Source organism: Pelobates fuscus, chromosome 7 (assembly GCF_036172605.1).
Source record: "Pelobates fuscus isolate aPelFus1 chromosome 7, aPelFus1.pri, whole genome shotgun sequence".
Lineage (NCBI taxonomy): Eukaryota > Metazoa > Chordata > Amphibia > Anura > Pelobatidae > Pelobates > Pelobates fuscus.
In genome coordinates, this window is record NC_086323.1 from 10,600,919 (window position 1) to 10,620,927 (window position 20,009).

General features: G+C 43.8%; 1 protein-coding gene across 1 annotated transcript in view; it reads left to right on the top strand.

The window, feature by feature from the left end:
* Nucleotides 1-5,016: 5,016 nt before the first annotated feature.
* Nucleotides 5,017-20,009, top strand: part of ARTN (artemin) — a 50,355-nt gene continuing 35,362 nt past the window's right edge. The window contains exons 1-2 of the mRNA XM_063427147.1: nucleotides 5,017-5,060; nucleotides 13,987-14,417. Coding sequence (XP_063283217.1) covers nucleotides 14,126-14,417 — 292 coding nt within the window. The 5' untranslated portion in view covers nucleotides 5,017-5,060; nucleotides 13,987-14,125. The remainder of the gene's footprint in view (nucleotides 5,061-13,986; nucleotides 14,418-20,009) is intronic.

Below are 20,009 nucleotides of genomic sequence, written 5' to 3' on the forward strand. Positions count from 1 at the left end.
TTATTGTGTCTGGATTATTTATTTAAATAATCTACAAGTGCCCCTCCCGAGATTAGGCTCTGGATCCGCCACTGGGTATAACAGGTAAATTCACAGTCGGCGCTGAAAAGTAAGGCAATATCCCCAATCCTCCCAATAACAGGACAAAACACAGTCTGGGATTCAACTAACTCGCTTTATTCACAGGCTTCCATATTTATACAGTTCCCCATGCAAGGGGCTTCCTTACAGATATTTCAGGGGATTTCTCCCATCAGACATTGCATTTCTCCCAGCAGGCATTGCTGCACGAGAGGGATACTCCCACTAAAATGGACGGTTAAGTGGATTATCCCATCGTGCAGCAAAACCGACAATTCACATAAAAATCTGTAATTTATACAATATTCATCTCTTTTACACGAACAGCCGTTCGGTAGATAGCTGGGGTCTGCGGGTACATTTCGTGAGAATACCGCTCAGATCCCAGCTAAACCAACCGAACGCCGCACGAAATACACTTAACCATCGAGTTCGGTTTGAAACTACCGAACACCGATGGGGAACACAATGCGGTGTGAGCGGAACTCCCGAACGCTCTGGAAGTCCAGCGGTGTTCGTGTCATCGAGTAGCCGTTTTCAGTTCCAGGCACTCGACGACCAAACACCGCTGAAGAAACAAAGGATCCAAGATGGCCGACCGCCGCATGGTCGGTAGTCGAACGGCGGCCACCTAGGAGAGCCTTTAATTACCGATTGCAACATTGTTGCAATCGGTTAACAAGCGCCACACATCCCTTAATGGGTGGGCTATCAGGGGGGTCCGTATTCGTTTCACGAACAGCCCGGATATTCGTTGTTCGTGAAACGAAGTATCTGGATGCTAGCTGCTTACGGCTGCTAACACACGAATCCCAATGGCCACAGAAGACAAGCAAAGTTATATACAGAATACAGCATAGAATGCAGACAACCTTTTGACATGAACAGTCCAGAAGTGGCTAGGTTTGCCACACTGTACACCCTCCATCTCCCCCATTACTGTATACCCTCAGTCCCTCATTAGTGTATACCCTTAGTCTCTCCCTATTACTTTATAGCCTCAGTCCCCCGTTACTGTATAACCTCAGTCTCCCCCATTACTGTACATCCACAGTTTCCCCCCATTACTTTACACCCTCACTCTCCCTTACTGTATACCCTCAGTCTCCCTTACTGTATACCCTCAGTCTCCCTTAATTACTGTACACCCTCAGTCTCTCCCCGTTATTGTACACCTTTAGTCTCCCCATTACTGTACACCGCCAGTCCCCGTTATTGTACACCGTCAGTCTCCCTCTGTTACTGTACACCCTCCGTCTCCCACCACTACTGTACACCCTCCTGTACTGTACTGTACTGTACTGTACACCCTCCCACCACTACTGTACACCCTCCGTCTTCCCATTATTGTACACCTTCAGTCTCCCAATTACTGTACACCTTCAGTCTCCCAATTACTGTACACCCTCAGTCTCCCCCCGTTACTGTACACCCTCAGTCTCCCCCCCGTTACTGTACATCCTCAGTGTCCCCCCATTACCGTTCACCCTCCAATTACCCCCATTACTGTACACCCTCAGTCTCCCCCCATTACTGTACATTCACAGTCTCCCCCCATTACTGTACATTCACAGTCTCCCCCATTACTGTTCACCCTCAGTCTCCCCCATTACTGTTCACCCTCAGTCTCCCCCATTACTGTTCACCCTCAGTCTCCCCCATTACTGTTCACCCTCAGTCTCCCCCATTACTGTTCACCCTCAGTCTCCCCCATTGCTGTTCACCCTCAGTCTCCCCCATTGCTGTTCACCCTCAGTCTCTCCCATTGCTGTTCACCCTCAGTCTCCCCCATTGCTGTTCACCCTCAGTCTTCCCCATTGCTGTTCACCCTCAGTCTTCCCCATTACTGTTCACCCTCAGTCTCCCCCATTACTGTTCACCCTCAGTCTTCCCCATTGCTGTTCACCCTCAGTCTTCCCCATTGCTGTTCACCCTCAGTCTTCCCCATTGCTGTTCACCCTCAGTCTTCCCCATTGCTGTTCACCCTCAGTCTTCCCCATTGCTGTTCACCCTCAGTCTTCCCCATTGCTGTTCACCCTCAGTCTTCCCCATTGCTGTTCACCCTCAGTCTCCCCCATTGCTGTATACCCTCAGTCCCTCCCCATTACTGTACGCCCTCAGTCCCCCGTTACTGTACACCCTCAGTCTCTCCCCATTACTGTACATTTTCAGTGTCCCCCATTACTGTACACCCTCCATCTCCCCATTACTGTATACCCTCAGTCCCTCATTATTACTTTATACCCTCAGTCCCCCGTTACTGTATAACCTCCGTCTCCCCCATTACTGTACATCCACAGTTTCCCCCCATTACTTTATACCGTCAGTCTCCCTTACTGTATACCCTCAGTCTCTCCCCGTTATTGTACATCCTTAGTCTCTCCCCATTACTGTACACCGCCAGTCCCCGTTATTGTACACCGTCAGTCTCCCTCTGTTACTGTACACCCTCCGTCTCCCACCACTACTGTACACCCTCAGTCTTCCCATTATTGTACACCTTCAGTCTCCCTATTACTGTACACCCTCAGTCTCCCCCCGTTACTGTACACCCTCAGTCTCCCCCCCGTTACTGTACACCCTCAGTCTCCCCCCGTTACTGTACACCCTCAGTCTCCCCCCCGTTACTGTACATCCTCAGTGTCCCCCATTACTGTACATCCTCAGTGTCCCCCCATTACCGTACATCCTCAGTGTCCCCCCATTACCGTACACCCTCCAATTACCCCCATTACTGTACACCCTCAGTCTTCCCATTATTGTACACCTTCAGTCTCCCCATTACTGTACATCCTCAGTGTCCCCCCATTACTGTACATCCTCAGTGTCCCCCCATTACCGTACATCCTCAGTGTCCCCCCATTACCGTACACCCTGCAATTACACCCTCCAATTACCCCCATTACTGTACACCCACAGTCTCCCCCCCCATTACTGTATACCCTTAGTCACTCCCCATTACCGTATAACCTCCATCTCCCCATTAATGTACATCCACCGTCAGTCTCCCTCTGTTACTGTACACCCTCAGTCTTCCCATTATTGTACACCTTCAGTCTCCCTATTACTGTACACCCTCAGTCTCCCCCCGTTACTGTACACCCTCAGTCTCCCCCCCGTTACTGTACACCCTCAGTCTCCCCCCCCGTTACTGTACACCCTCAGTCTCCCCCCCCGTTACTGTACACCCTCAGTGTCCCCCCATTACTGTACACCCTCCAATTACCCCCATTACTGTACACCCTCAGTCTCCCCCCGTTACTGTACACCCTCAGTCTCCCCCCCATTACTGTACATCCTCAGTGTCCCCCCATTACCGTACATCCTTCAATTACCCCCATTACAGTACACCCACAGTCTCCCCCATTACTGTACATCCACAGTCTCCCCCATTACTGTACATCCACAGTCTCCCCCATTACTGTATACCCTTAGTCACTCCCCATTACCGTATAACCTCCATCTCCCCATTAATGTACATCCACCATCAGTCTCCCTCTGTTACTGTACACCCTCAGTCTTCCCATTATTGTACACCTTCAGTCTCCCTATTACTGTACACCCTCAGTCTCCCCCCCGTTACTGTACACCCTCAGTCTCCCCCCCGTTATTGTACATCCTCAGTGTCCCCCCATTACCGTACACCCTCCAATTACCCCCATTACTGTACACCCACAGTCTCCCCCCATTACTGTACATCCACAGTCTCCCCCATTACTGTATACCCTCAGTCCCTCCCCATTACTGTATACCCTTAGTCACTCCCCATTACCGTATAACCTCCATCTCCCCCATTAATGTACATCCACAGTTTCCCCCATTACTGTATACCCTCAGTCCCTCCCCATTACTGTATATCCTCAGTCTCCCTCCAATACTGTACACCCATATTCTCCCTCCATTACTGTACACCCATATTCTCCCCCCATTACTGTACACCCATATTCTCCCCCGTTACTGTATGGAGGGTGTACAGTAATGGGGGACACTGAGGATGTACAGTAATGGGGAGAGACTGAGGGTGTACATTAACGGGGGGCTGACGGTGTACAGTAATGGGGAGACTGTGGGTATACATTAATGGGGAGACTGAGGGTGTACAGTCTCCTCCCCATTACTGTACACCCTCAGTCTCCCCCATTACTGTACATCCACAGTCCCCCATTACTGTATAACCTCCGTCTCCCCCATTACTTTATACCCACAGTCTCCCCATTACTATACACCCTCAGTCTCACCCGTTACTGTACACTCTCAGTCCCCCCCCCCCATTACTGTATACCCACAATCTCCTCCCCCCCCCCCCATGACTGTACACCCTCAGTATCCCCTGGCTCTTTTATTGCATATTCTTTGCCCCCCCCACCCTTTTTTCTTTATTTCCTCAGATATTAATTTTACCAATTATTAACCGCATGTAATTGTGTAAAGGGAACTTCTCTCACTGAATTATTAAAAATACAAATCAATGAATTGGGAATAAGTGAGTTACTATACCACACTAACTGTACCACACTATGGCATGTGGTCCTGATATATAAATAAATTAGCAATAATTAGTTATTGAAAAATAAGCAAAAACACTGAAATGCCTAATTACAGCAGAATTAATTAAAGAATGTGGGGGAACGTTTTCAAGCAGATAGAAATAAAATTCCAAATGAAACTGGACTTTAATATGGAAAATCCGAAGTCGAACAGCTGGATGGAATTCCGAGTGTTTTTCTTTCATCGGGAAATGTTGGAGGGTAGTTTGTATTTTTTTTTTTACTGCATCTTAAAGTGGAGTTTGAGAGGTAGGAGATGCTATGAGGCCAATTTAGAAAACAGAGAGGCAGGGAGGGATCCCCCTAGGGAGGAGGGAGCGACTGCTTGCAGCTCAGCATAGGATAGGACCAGCACAACTCTCTGTATCGCAGAGCATGCCATGGGGTGGATCACAGAGGCAGCCTGCTTGGAAGAGAAGGGAAGCGAGCAAGGTACGTTTAATGACATCCACGTCTGCAAGCTGCCCAGAGGGGAACTGGAAGGTGGGGGAAAGGGGGTCAATGCCCAGGAATGTATAGGAAGAGCAGAGCAAGTTTGGCTCACATGTGATAGAGGAGGAATAAAACCCTATTTCTGGGCTGGAATGTACAAGATGCAGCTTTAATTCTGCTTTTCTTTCTCTAACACTTAACGCGGTGATCAGACCCTTCCTGATGGATAATTTATTCATTTGAGTGAGAAGCCTCCTGTCCTGGCACTCACTGGGAGACAGTGAGAGCATTTTACCACCTTTACACCAGAGCCAGGTCATGACATCAAGGAATCTGCCTAATCTCTGCTCCTTAATGGGTTAAACCAAAATCTATGATTAACTCCTGCCTGGTGCAACTTTCTGTTTACTATATTATCCAGGCATTTCAGTCTGCTTTGCACATTGTATATGGAATGGTTAGCTGTTTTATGCTCGGTACAAATTGAAGTAGATTACTATTTACATAGCACCAACATATTCTACAGCGCTGTACAATGGGTCGACAGGACCATGTAAAAAATAAACAAAAAAACATTCCAATGTGTTCCGTAGCGGATTTGTGTATTTACTAATATAACTTGCTATTTATCGTTATAAAGAGCCTTGATGTGTGTTCAGTGGTTACAGAATAGGATTTAGAATATGCTGTAAATATATTATGTTTGTTAACATTGGCACAGTGGTTAAATGTGACAAATGTTCAATAGCCGTAAGGTATAAACAGCAAATCCTGCGCACCGAAGCTGACAATCTTGTCTATCTGTCTCTGTACGTTTGGTATGCAAAGGATGTGCTCCTGTTTATTCTGTGACAGGGAGAGAAGTCAGGTTTAATGGCCGTGGCTACAGACATTTCAAACGGACTTGTATGTTGCGTTAACCCTGTGTTCCCCGTGACATTGCTAACGAAGAGAGTTAATCTTTCAAGTGCCAGAGGGGAAGAGAGACATTGTTTTACATTTCCCTTAGCACCCTCTGGTACGTTCCATGTATCAGTGAGTACACACGGTGTAAGATCACAGTCAATATTTGCCTTCCTCTTTTATCAATAATTCAAAGCCACTATTTTAAATGTTTTTATTTACTTTGCAATGTTTTCAGCCGCAGCCAAGGAGATCCAATATGATCAAATCTCATAGAATATGTTTTTTACATTTTATACGGTGACCCTACTTTGAGATTGTTACGAATATTAATGAATATGCCCTAGTAATGGTTATGGACAGTAACATAGAATTCTATCGCCCCATATTGCTAAAGCCTTCTCTATATCGAGATATCCCAGCATAAAAAGAATAGAGAACTTTGACAATTTATCTAACATTTGTTGCACTCTTATTCAGATTGTCCCATGAGCACACAATCTGAAGGACGTTGTACTTTAGTGGAGATCAATTTTATTTCATTCTTAATATTATCCAATTCTCATTTTGATAGCGTAATAGGTTGGGCTTGGATAGTTAAATGCTGGGTGTCCTTCCAGTGGTTGGACTGCAACTCTTATAACTCTCAGCAGCAGGGTTTACTTGATGACTTCTGAATGATGGCATTTTGTGGCCCCTTCTTGTAGGACACCGCACACTTTAAAGAACCTCATAGATCTTTTCTTCTTTGCCACGGCTTGCCGCACAGTAACCTGACCTCTAAAGGATTTGAATATCAAAGCATTGCAGACATTCGGGCCATTCCTACTGAAAGATATGGTGTTCACTCAGTTGCTAAATGTAAATCAGATAGGACCTACACAAATATAATTTATTATTATCCCCTCCTTTAAGCGGCTCTGGTCATCAGGCTTTCGTTTTGCTCCAAAGACTAATATTTAAGAATCAGACTCATGATTCTATGAGATTAGGCGGCAAGACATGTCACAATTACATGTCAAACATTGGAACAAATCTCATGAATTTCTTAGGCGATGCGCACAGATGGCGAAACGTCTGAAACAGACAGACAGACAGACAGACAGCACAATAAATAGTCTTTTGCTAAACGCACACAGTTCTTAACTCTTGCGGTCCAAGCTTGTCACTCATTTGGATTTAGTCAGATATTGACCCCAAAATGAGCACATGTCCGATAAGCTTTAGATCTGACTGTTACAGGGGCTGGACCTGCGGCAGGTTTGCCGATTCATTAAACAAACAGAAACAGTGTTCATAAGAAGATTCCACAGTCGTTTTCTAGGAAGGTGAAGCTCGTGTGATTTGCAGGCTGTTTTTGTTGGGTATTTTTTTTGCAGTGCAAAGTATTTTCACACCCATTCGTGTAACATGCCCCCCAGCAGCAGAGACAGATGTTTTGCATTGACAAGGGAGAAATGTGTGTTTTTTCAGATTTCTAAAATGTTGCTCTGCAGGCCTCGCAGTGAGACCGTGTAGCAGGGCGCTGGTAAAGATGTGCTCTGTGTTACCCAATACCCATCAGCTCTGTCCTGTCCTCGCATACAGACATAATCATCTTTCCGTTTAATTTATCTAAGTGTCAGCCTTAACATAAACTCAACTTTACATAACCTCTCGCCTCGCTGTGTGAACGAATATCCATTTTCGACGGCTGTGAGATTACAGCGCTCAGGGCTGTGACAAAGCTTACTGAGGACTACAACTCTCAGCATGCGGAGGCTCAGGCCACAGCTGGCAAAAATACGATTTGCTGGGTTTAAAAAAACCTCAGTTTGCGATCAGAAAACCATCAATATTACAATGTAAATCTATAAATATAGTATTACAAATCTACCCACTGCCTTTATTATAGCCGCCCCTAATCCCACTCAGCGCAGTGACAATATTGCTCCCTCTAAGATTTGTCTGAGCAATTGAGCACTGAAATAGTTAGAACAATCTTTATATTAACAAAGCACATCATGCTGGTCCTCTATAGCTGGGGGAATATCGGATGTGCACTTTGAGGTTATTAATATTCCACTTCGAGTTCTTGGATGCCCACAAAAAGTGCTTAAAGGGAACACTGAGAAAATGAGTCCGCACTACATCCAGATATATGACTTGAACAAACATGTGGAGATTATAAAGCCCACATACGACTTTAAATAGTGGAAACGTGTTCTCCCGCGTGTGCGGATTGTTTACTATAAGTGCGGCTGTCTGTCCACATGTCTGTGATTAGCTGTATTTACCCCTTCCTTCTCTTCACACATCTGTGTTACTGTAGCAGATATTCCCCAATCCGTAATGTCAGCCGGGAGGTTTATTGGTGTCTGTTACACAAAAGATTTACATCACGTTAAACAGGGCTCCTAAATATCCCAAGAACTGACCACTATCAGTCCATCTCCTGGTAATGTTGTATCATTCTGCCATGGACACCATTGTGCCAGCATCTGCCATCATTTGGTTAATGTTTCCCACTACAGCTGGAGGACCAAGACATCACGATGATGTGCTCACTGGTCGACGGACCATATTGAAAAAGCATCCACAACAGAGAGAGAAATATTTCAATATCACTGGTCTGAGAAACAGCTGGCATAACTGGGGCACCCTATATCTGCTCTCACCATTCAATACCGACACTCAGTGCCAGCTGGCATAACTGGGGCACCTTATCTGCCCTCACCATGCAATCTTGGGAGCCTGTGCCAGCTGCCTTGCCTGGAGCACCCTATATCTGCCCTCACCATGCAATCTCAGTAGCCTGTGCCAGCTGCCTTGCCTGGAGCACCCTATAACTGCCCTTACCATGCAATCTCGGGAGCCTGTGCCAGCTGCCCATGTGACCGATTGCAATTTCCTACAGGCTCTGTGTCTTAAGGGGAAAAAGTGGAAATGAACAAGTGAAATAAAACGCATGGTTCTTGTGGTATGATGTGTACACACGTCTCGTCCCATGGATAGCGTGAGACATGTATATTCTGTGTATGCTCTGTGTACTGACAGGTAACAAATCAAGTTCATTAAAAGAAAATGTAGCAGATTCCTTATATAAATGCCAGGAATCGATTCTGCTCAGTTTAGTGTACAGCGCTGTGGAACATCTATGGGCTTTTTAACTAAATGACCTTACAGGTACTGGTGTGTCCAGAAATGCCAGAAATGGGTTAACCCAAAACTGATATTTTGGAAATGAGAGCTGGCCCTTTTAGTACAGATTTATGAACCTAGATATAAATTCTGGTTATTAAAGGGACACTATAGTCACCTGAACAACTTTAGCTTAATTAAGCAGTTTTGGTGTATAGAACATGCCCCTGCAGCCTCACTGCTCAATCCTCTGCCATTTAGGAGTTAAACCCCTTTGTTTATGAACCCTAGTCACACCTCCCTGCATGTGACTTGCACAGCCTTCCATAAACACTTCCTGTAAAGAGAGCCCTATTTAGGTTTTCTTTATGGCAAGTTCTGTTTAATTAAGATTTTATTATCCCCTGCTATGTTAATAGCTTGCTAGACCCTGCAAGAGCCTCCTGTATGTGATTAAAGTTCAATTTAGAGATTGAGATACAATTATTTAAGGTAAATTACATCTGTTTGAAAGTGAAACCAGTTTTTTTTTTTTTAATGTAGGCTCTGTCAATCATAGCCAGGGGAGGTGTGGCTAGGGCTGCATAAACAGAAGCAAATTGATTTAACTCCTAAATTACAGTGAATTGAGCAGTGAAATTGCAGGGGAATGATCTATACACTAAAACTGTTTTATTTAGCTAAAGTAATTTAGGTGACTATAGTGTTCCTTTAAATAGAGGAGAAGAGAGGAGGAGAAGGCAGACACCTAGCTCCAGCCAGCCATATACTCCCATCAGACTCAGCCAGCAGCAGGACCCCGGATAAACCATCCTGCAGCCGATAAAAGGTATGTGTATCACTATGCATAAAAGTACACCTGTATTTAAAAGCTGAAAATACATACAAACACAACCCTGCATTCCATTGGCAAGGGTACATACAGATACACCCCTACATGCACACACACACACACACACACACACACACACACACACACACACACCACACAAAAAACATGATTACAAACAAGCACACACTGCTCATAAATACAAACCTGCAAGGATGACAAGTGGTAGATCCCCAGTTGGCATATTGCCTTTAGATACAGGGATCTATCTTTTTTCCACCCTTTTCCCCCCAAAAAAACGTCTTGCAACGGGGCCCTCACTACATTAGTTCCGCCACTGGTCAGCGTCATAACCCCGCACGACCTCCGGAACCTCCAGCTGCTGGTTACTGTACCCCCAACACCGCTGGTCTTGAAGTAAGGTGTTTTCAGAGTGCAGAACAGAAGAGACAGAGGGAAAGTAAAAAGTAAAAAGTGAGCAACTGGGGAAGGTAGGACAATAGAGGAGAGCAAGTGAAGAATGAGGTTAAAGAAGAGGGGAGCAAGTGAGGAATTGGGTTAAAGAAGAGGGGAGCAAGTGAGGGATGGAATGAAAGAAGAGATGTTCAAGTGAGGAATTGGGTTAAAGAAGAGGGGAGCAAGTGAGGGATGGAATGAAAGAAGAGATGTTCAAGTGAGGAATTGGGTTAAAGAAGAGGGGAGCAAGTGAGGGATGGAGTTAAAGAAGAGGGGAGCAAGTGAGGGATGGGGTAAAGAAGATGGGAGCAAGTGAGAGATGGGATTAAAGAAGAGGGGTTCAATTGAGGGAGGAGTTAAAGAAGAGGGGAACAAGTGAGGGGTGGGGTAAAAAAGAGGGGACAAGTGAAGGATGGGGTAAAGAAGAGGGAAAGAAGTGAGGGATGGGGTAAAGAAGAGGGGAACAGGTTAGGGGTGGGGTTAAAGAAGAGGGGAACAAGTGAGGAATTGGCTAAAGAAGAGGGGGAACAAGTGAGGGATGGGGTAATCACATACCCCAAACTAGTCCCATCCATCCAACCACATACCCCAAACTAGTCACATCCATCCAACCACATACCCCAAACTAGTCACATCCATCCAACCACATACCCCAAACTAGTCACATCCATCCAACCACATACCCCAAACTAGTCACATCCATCCAATAACATACCCCAAACTAGTCACATACATCCAACCACATACCCAAAACTAGTCACATCTATCCAATCACATACCCCAAACTAGTCACATCCATCCAACCACATACCCCAAACTAGTCACATCCATCCAACCACATACCCCAAACTAGTCACATCCATCCAACCACATACCCCAAACTAGTCACATCCATCCAACCACATACCCCAAACTAGTCAAATCCATCCAACCACATACCCCAAACTAGTCACATCTATCCAATCACCCCCCCCCCCCCAAACTAGTCACATCTATCCAATCTCACACCAAGCTTTAAATATATGATGTAGTTAAGGTTCAGAAATGGTTAACAAGTTAGGGGTGGGGTTAAAGAAGAGGGGAACAAGTGAGGAATTGGCTAAAGAAGAGGGGAACAAGTGAGGAATTGGCTAAAGAAGAGGGGAACAAGTGAGGAATTGGCTAAAGAAGAGGGGGAACAAGTGAGGGATGGGGTAATCACATACCCCAAACTAGTCCCATCCATCCAACCACATACCCCAAACTAGTCACATCCATCCAACCACATACCCCAAACTAGTCACATCCATCCAACCACATACCCCAAACTAGTCACATCCATCCAACCACATACCCCAAACTAGTCACATCCATCCAATAACATACCCCAAACTAGTCACATACATCCAACCACATACCCAAAACTAGTCACATCTATCCAATCACATACCCCAAACTAGTCACATCCATCCAACCACATACCCCAAACTAGTCACATCCATCCAACCACATACCCCAAACTAGTCACATCCATCCAACCACATACCCCAAACTAGTCACATCCATCCAACCACATACCCCAAACTAGTCCCATCCATCCAACCACATACCCCAAACTAGTCCCATCCATCCAACCACATACCCCAAACTAGTCAAATCCATCCAACCACATACCCCCAAACTAGTCACATCTATCCAATCACCCCCCCCCCAAACTAGTCCCATCCATCCAACCACATACCCCAAACTAGTCAAATCCATCCAACCACATACCCCCAAACTAGTCACATCTATCCAATCCCCCCCCCCCAAAACTAGTCACATCTATCCAATCTCACACCAAGCTTTAAATATATGATGTAGTTAAGGTTCAGAAATGGTTAACTTGTTTTCATGTCTGGTACACCCTTCTCCTTTTTATTGCTTAGCAGAGTCTGAATTTATTGGTTTATGTTTTTACTACCAGTTTCCTTGTGCTTCTTGGCAGTCGATATCCCTTGCATCTATGGATTGTCTTTGCCAGGTTTTTCACAATATAAAAGGCATGTGCCGACAAAATGAGATCATCCGAACATCAGAAGCAAAATTCTTGACAAGATACCTGGCTTGACTGCCAAGTGTCTGTGTCATCTGAATGACCTTGGAAATGCCTTAATTTAGTAAATATCCCCCATCCCCCCAATATAAAACCATCTGTTCCCCACGTTGTTTATTGTGAGATACGTTGGTGAGCATTTCCTTAATACTCTGTGAATAAGTGATTGGACAGTTTAAATCCACAATAGATGCAATGCATGACATTTAAATCAACCTACAACTCCCATGGCAAGGAGTCTGGAGGTGGGTGATATTTAGAATTCAAAAACTGTAGAGTATCTATTGATCTCTTAACTTTTTTACCTTGGCCAAGAGGATGTGATCTGATATTTGATATCTATCCTCTCTAATACACAAGTATGTCCCGTCTAGGCCCTTACGATCTGCCAAAGACTTACGTCTATCTACTGTCCGTACTCCCACCTATGATGCTCGCCTTCAAGACTTCTCTAGGGCTGCACCGTTCCTGTGGAACTCCCTTCTTTTCTCCGTTAGACGCTCACCCAGTCTTCACGCCTTCAAAAAAAATAATTAAACTCACTACTTCACAAAGGTGTATGAATTAAACTGTTAATGGCTCCCAACTGATTACTCTCCTGCAACTGTCATTACTTATCTAATACTATCCTTACCTTTTGTGTCACTATACTCCACACCCTCTAGCATGTAAGCTCACTGAGCAGGCCCTCAATCCCTCTGTTACTGTGTCACTATACCCCACTCCCTCTAACATGTAAACTTACTGAGCAGGGCCCCAATCCCTCTGTTACTTTCACTATATCCCCCTCCCTCTAACATGTAAACTCACTGAGCAGGCCCTCAATCCCTCTGTTACTGTGTCACTATACCCCACTCCCTCTAACATGTAAACTCACTAAGCGGGGCCCTCAATCCCTCTGTTACTGTGTCACTATACCCCACTCCCTCTAACATGTAAACTCACTGAGCAGGGACCTCAATCCCTCTGTTACTGTGTCACTATACCCCACTCCCTCTAACATGTAAACTCACTGAGCAGGCCCTCAATCCCTCTGTTAGTGTCACTATACCCCACTCCCTCTAACATGTAAACTCACTGAGCAGGGCCCTCAATCCCTCTGTTACTGTGTCACTATACCCCACTCCCTCTAACATGTAAACTCACTGAGCAGGCCCTCAATCCCTCTGTACCCCACTCCCTCTAACATGTAAACTCACTGAGCAGGGCCCTCAATCCCTCTGTTACTGTGTCACTATACCCCCCTCCCTCTAACATGTAAGCTCACTGAGCAGGCCCTCAATCCCTCTGTTACTGTGTCACTATACCCCACTCCCTCTAGCATGTAAGCTCATTGAGCAGGGCCCTCAACCCCTCTGTTCCTGTGCATCCAACTTGTCTGGTTACAACTACATGTTTGTTAGTCCACCCATTGTACAGCGCTACGGAACTTGTTGGCACTATATCATAATAATAATAATAGGTTTATGGGAATTGCTTTTTGGGAAATTTGTTGATGATTGACACTGGCTTTTGGCAATGTATCTGACCATTTCTTCTTGCAGGCACTCATCGAGCGCTGGGCTCAAGGGCTGTTGGGATCCATCCATTCTGTGGCAGAGGATTCCCTTACTGCTGTACTGGGACAGGAAAGAATATTATGGTGCTTTGGAACGGAATATAAACTGGGCTCATCCCCTGGAGATGCTCAGTTTTGGGCAGGGGGACCACGCTGTCACGTCGCATCACTGGTGGAGCAAGCATACACACATTCTCAAGGAACTGTACACGAACACAAGAGACCATGGTCAGAGCTGTTGGGAGGACACATTGAATGCATCAGGGGTGCAGTTTCCTGAATGGAAGAGAGATCCGGCAAGGTCTACAGAGCTTGGAACTAGTCTCATCACACCTTTCTCTGGGATCTGCTACTCCAAGATAAGTCAAAGGGGCAATACTTCCAAACCAGCGAACAGAAACACAGGACATATTAACAGTAAGTACAAAACCCTCTGAGACAGAACTGTCATTGCATTGTTTTGGCTTTGTCTTCACTGGGAATGTAGTATATAACCTTTGTTCAACTTGGTCTAGAAGATATTCCAAGGGAACTCCACGTTTATTAAGGGAGACATTGTAACCGCTTGGGAAAGAAGACAACAGATCAGCTGTGATGTCCTCACTGATTGGGTACAGAACTGGGTGGGGTTTGATACAGTATTACAACATTTACTTTCTAAGGATGCTATAAATTAGAGAATGGATAGAGGTTATCAGTCTTAACACACGAGTAGGGGAATTAATAGAACATTACGTAATAACGGTGTAATATGGGAGACACACTCAATGAGCGAGTATTATCATGGCATTTTATTCTATTCTAAAAAGTGGGGCAGAAATATAAAAGGGGGTCAGTTACCGTTGGATCGTTCCTGCTGGTTCCACTGGTTTCCATGGTGATTGCCTATATTTTTGTAGTTTAGACCGCTTTAGACCGGAAATCATTGATAATTCAAACTTATAAATGAGACTGCCCGATGCCATTAAATAAGAGTGCCCAATGCAATACTTTAAATGAGACTGCCTGATGTCATTAAATAAGAGTGCCCAGTGCAATGCTTTAAATGAGACTGCCCAATGTCATTAAATAAGAGTGCCCAGTGCAATGCTTTAAATGAGACTGCCCGATGTCATTAAATAAGAGTGCCCAGTGCAATGCTTTAAATGAGACTGCCCGATGTCATTAAATAAGAGTGCCCGGAGCAATGCTTTAAATGAGACTGCCCAATGTCATTAAATAAGAGTGCCCGGAGCAATGCTTTAAATGAGACTGCCCAATGTCATTAAATAAGAGTGCCCGGTGCAATGCTTTAAATGAGACTGCCTGATGTCATTAAATAAGAGTGCCCGGTGCAATGCTTTAAATGAGACTGCCCGATGTCATTAAATAAGAGTGCCCAGTGCAATGCTTTAAATGAGACTGCCCGATGTCATTAAATAAGAGTGCCCGGTGCAATGCTTTAAATGAGACTGCCCAATGTCATTAAATAAGAGTGCCCAGTGCAATGCTTTAAATGTGACTGCCCGATGTCATTAAATAAGAGTGCCCGGTGCAATGCTTTAAATGAGACTGCCCGATGTCATTAAATAAGAGTGCCCGGTGCAATGCTTTAAATGAGACTGCCCGATGTCATTAAATAAGAGTGCCCGGTGCAATGCTTTAAATGAGACTGCCCGATGTCATTAAATAAGAGTGCCCAGTGCAATGCTTTAAATGAGACTGCCCGATGTCATTAAATAAGAGTGCCCGGTGCAATGCTTTAAATGAGACTGCCCGATGTCATTAAATAAGAGTGCCCGGTGCAATGCTTTAAATGAGACTGCCCGATGTCATTAAATAAGAGTGCCCGGTGCAATGCTTTAAATGAGACTGCCCGATGTCATTAAATAAGAGTGCCCGGTGCAATGCTTTAAATGAGACTGCCCGATGTCATTAAATAAGAGTGCCCGGTGCAATGCTTTAAATGAGACTGCCCGATGTCATTAAATAAGAGTGCCCGGTGCAATGCTTTAAATGAGACTGCCCGATGTCATTAAATAAGAGTGCCCGGTGCAATGCTTTAAATGAGACTGCCTGATGTCATTAAATAAGAGTGCCCGGTGCAATGCTTTAAATGAGACTGCCCGATGTCATTAAATAAGAGTGCCCAGTGCAATGCTTTAAATGAGACTGCCCTCGCCTCTGCAGCCAGTAGATCTGGAAGGTCCTGGTTAGAAGCTCTTACCAGATCTTGTGAGCTGAGCAGCGCAGTGCAGGGCCAGCTTATTGGCTGACAGGGTCAGCTGATTTCCCACTACCGCCAGACTTGGTTCAGACAGCCTCTGGCTCTCTGACGGCTGTAGTGGGGGCAAGTAGCAGCTCGCAGCAGACCCCGGGAAGCATTCAAACCGTTCTAAGACACTTTCAATACTTCTACTGAGTGGGTGCCAGGCATTTCAGGCAACATACTGCTTGCTGTAGTCTGACGATTGCAGAGTTCTAGAGATCAGGAAAAATAGAGCAGGATGTGAGAAAGCGAGGACTGTTGTAAAAGATGGGAAGTTTGGTAGCTGTGTCTCCATAAAACATGCAGATTTCTCACAGCTTTATATACGTAGATCCGATTGACGGGTAGGGAGCCATGTTGTTCTATCGCTTTTAAAGAAAACCTATCCATTTGCTAGCAATCCCGCTAATACACCTCATGGGTGTCACCCTCTTTCATTTAAACAGCGTTTTAATTAATAAAGAGAGCTTACACGTTAAGCTGTGAGGGTTTTATGTTATTATTTTGCAAACCAGGTATCAGGAATCCGCAATAAAAACTAAAAGGAAATATGACAGGACATGATTTCTATCTCCGCGTAAATCTTACAGTTCTGTCAACTCAACAACCTCATCTGTGAATAAACCAGTTTAACTGTGAGCTTCCTGGACTAACTATGGACAAGTGCAAACCAAGACATGCACCTCGAACACCGGGCTGTTTTTATCATGTTAGGTCAGAAAGTCAGAGAGAAGCCTTATTACAGCCTCTCCGTGAGCCTCGGGTAACCGTAACAAACTATCCTAGATTGAAGAATCACTGCTTCTTGCATTAAAGGGATACTCTAGGCCCCTAAATCACTATAGCTACCTGAAATGCTTAATGTGTGAAGAGTGTGTCCTTTTTTCATTTTACAAAAAATTACTGATTTGAATGGAAAATGCACTTTTATAAATTAACTTTGTTACACCCCCTGGCTGTCAGACAACGATCCTGTTACTTCCTGGTTTGTTTAGCTCAGTGAAACTAGGCTTAAAGGGACACTAAAGTGTCAGGAATACAAAGTTATTTAAAGGGAAACTATAGTACTTCCTCCCATGCGCCTCTTTAAGGTGCAGGTTCTGTCACTTATTTTGGTTAAGGTTCTGCCTCTGCTCACGTCGGCAGGGGGGACCTAATGTGCATGTATAATACATTCCTTTGTGGTTTTGAGGGACACTGTAGTCTCCTAACCACGTATCGTATAGTAGGGGGATATTATAAAACGTATCGTATAGTAGGGGGATATTATAAAACGTATCGTATAGTAGGGGGATATTATAAAACGTATCGTATAGTAGGGGGATATTATAAAATGTATCGTATAGTAGGGGGATATTATAAAATGTATCGTATAGTAGGGGGATATTATAAAACGTATCGTATAGTAGGGGGATATTATAAAACGTATCGTATAGTAGGGGGATATTATAAAACGTATCGTATAGTAGGGGGATATTATAAAACGTATCGTATAGTAGGGGGATATTATAAAACGTATCGTATAGTAGGGGGATATTATAAAACGTATCGTATAGTAGGGGGATATTATAAAACGTATCGTATAGTAGGGGGATATTATAAAACGTATCGTATAGTAGGGGGATATTATAAAACGTATCGTATAGTAGGGGGATATTATAAAACGTATCGTATAGTAGGGGGATATTATAAAATGTATCGTATAGTAGGGGGATATTATAAAATGTATCTTATAGTAGGGGGATATTATAAAACGTATCGTATAGTAGGGGGATATTATAAAACGTATCGTATAGTAGGGGGATATTATAAAACGTATCGTATAGTAGGGGGATATTATAAAACGTATCGTATAGTAGGGGGATATTATAAAACGTATCGTATAGTAGGGGGATATTATAAAACGTATCGTATAGTAGGGGGATATTATAAAACGTATCGTATAGTAGGGGGATATTATAAAACGTATCGTATAGTAGGGGGATATTATAAAACGTATCGTATAGTAGGGGGGTATTATAAAACGTATCGTATAGTAGGGGGGTATTATAAAACGTATCGTATAGTAGGGGGGTATTATAAAACATATCGTATAGTAGGGGGATATTATAAAATGTATCGTATAGTAGGGGGATATTATAAAACGTATCGTATAGTAGGGGGATATTATAAAACGTATCGTATAGTAGGGGGATATTATAAAACGTATCGTATAGTAGGGGGATATTATAAAACGTATCGTATAGTAGGGGGGTATTATAAAATGTATCGTATAGTAGGGGGGTATTATAAAACGTATCGTATAGTAGGGGGATATTATAAAACGTATCGTATAGTAGGGGGATATTATAAAACGTATCGTATAGTAGGGGGATATTATAAAACGTATCGTATAGTAGGGGGATATTATAAAACGTATCGTATAGTAGGGGGATATTATAAAACGTATCGTATAGTAGGGGGATATTATAAAACGTATCGTATAGTAGGGGGGTATTATAAAACGTATCGTATAGTAGGGGGATATTATAAAACGTATCGTATAGTAGGGGGGTATTATAAAACATATCGTATAGTAGGGGGATATTATAAAATGTCTTTATAGTAGAGGGATATTATAAAATAGAACAGGGGGGAAGGGTGAGCAACAACCCAAAAAAGGGAATCCCTCAAGACCCTTAATAAAACAAGCTAGAATATGTGAAGGGGGTACGGGCTGCGCTAAGGGCTAGTAGCAGTAGCCTATAACAATAGAAACCAGACCAAATGGTCTAAATGGATAAACAACAACAAGTAGGCCTATATAGATGATAAACAGTAGAGAATAAAAGTCTCATTCAAGACAACAGAATAAAAATAAAGCTATATCTGTCCGGGTAATAAAATATATAATGTGGAGGTTAATAAAAAGTCATATAAAAGTCTCACTGATATATCTGGATAGAGTGGGGGTACAGTCCTCGGGCATTTATCCGTCCGGGTTGTTAAAATATCCGTATATGTGAAGACAAAAGGAAAACACGACAGGCAGGCGATAGTGTGATATAGTTAAAATCCAATAGTACTGTATTGTATAGTAGAGGGATATTATAAATGCATGTAGTAAGGATATTATAAAACATAGAATAGCAGAGGAATCAAGTTTAGCCCACCTTACAGTGAAGGATCACAGCCGTGGGGGACAGAGACAGTTTCACTTTGTAAGCTGTGGGGGGTCTGTTTACAACCAAGAAATTCATAAAATACACAGTGTTTGGTTTATGCGAAAAGCTTGGTTTATTCACTGTAAGAGCAAGGGACCATTTAAATAAACTGCAAATACTTTTACAGAAACGGTTTTTAAATTCTACTGAAAGGCATTTACACAGGCTGACGTACTAGATACAGCACAATTCTTCATATCTCGCAATACTAAGGGAGGCCCACGGAAACTGCAATGTGCAGGGTAGTAATATTTAAAATTACTATCATGTCTGGCGGGTTTAGCAAGGTAGGAGACATGGCGGGAGGGTAAAACCAGATACTGCCCAGGGCCCAGGAATCCAGGGGTAGAAACAGCGTGTAACATCGAGTGAATCATACAATACAGGTTTTTCTGGAGAGACAACAACAAAAATCTCAAGTGGAATTTGTGAAATCCTAAAAGTGATTGTTCTAGAACAGTCCAACTTTAAATAGCCACAGAGGGGTATTTATATCAGTGAACATGATTTAGGATGATATAGAAGAGGGAAAAGTGTATTGTGGGAAATAATGCCCAC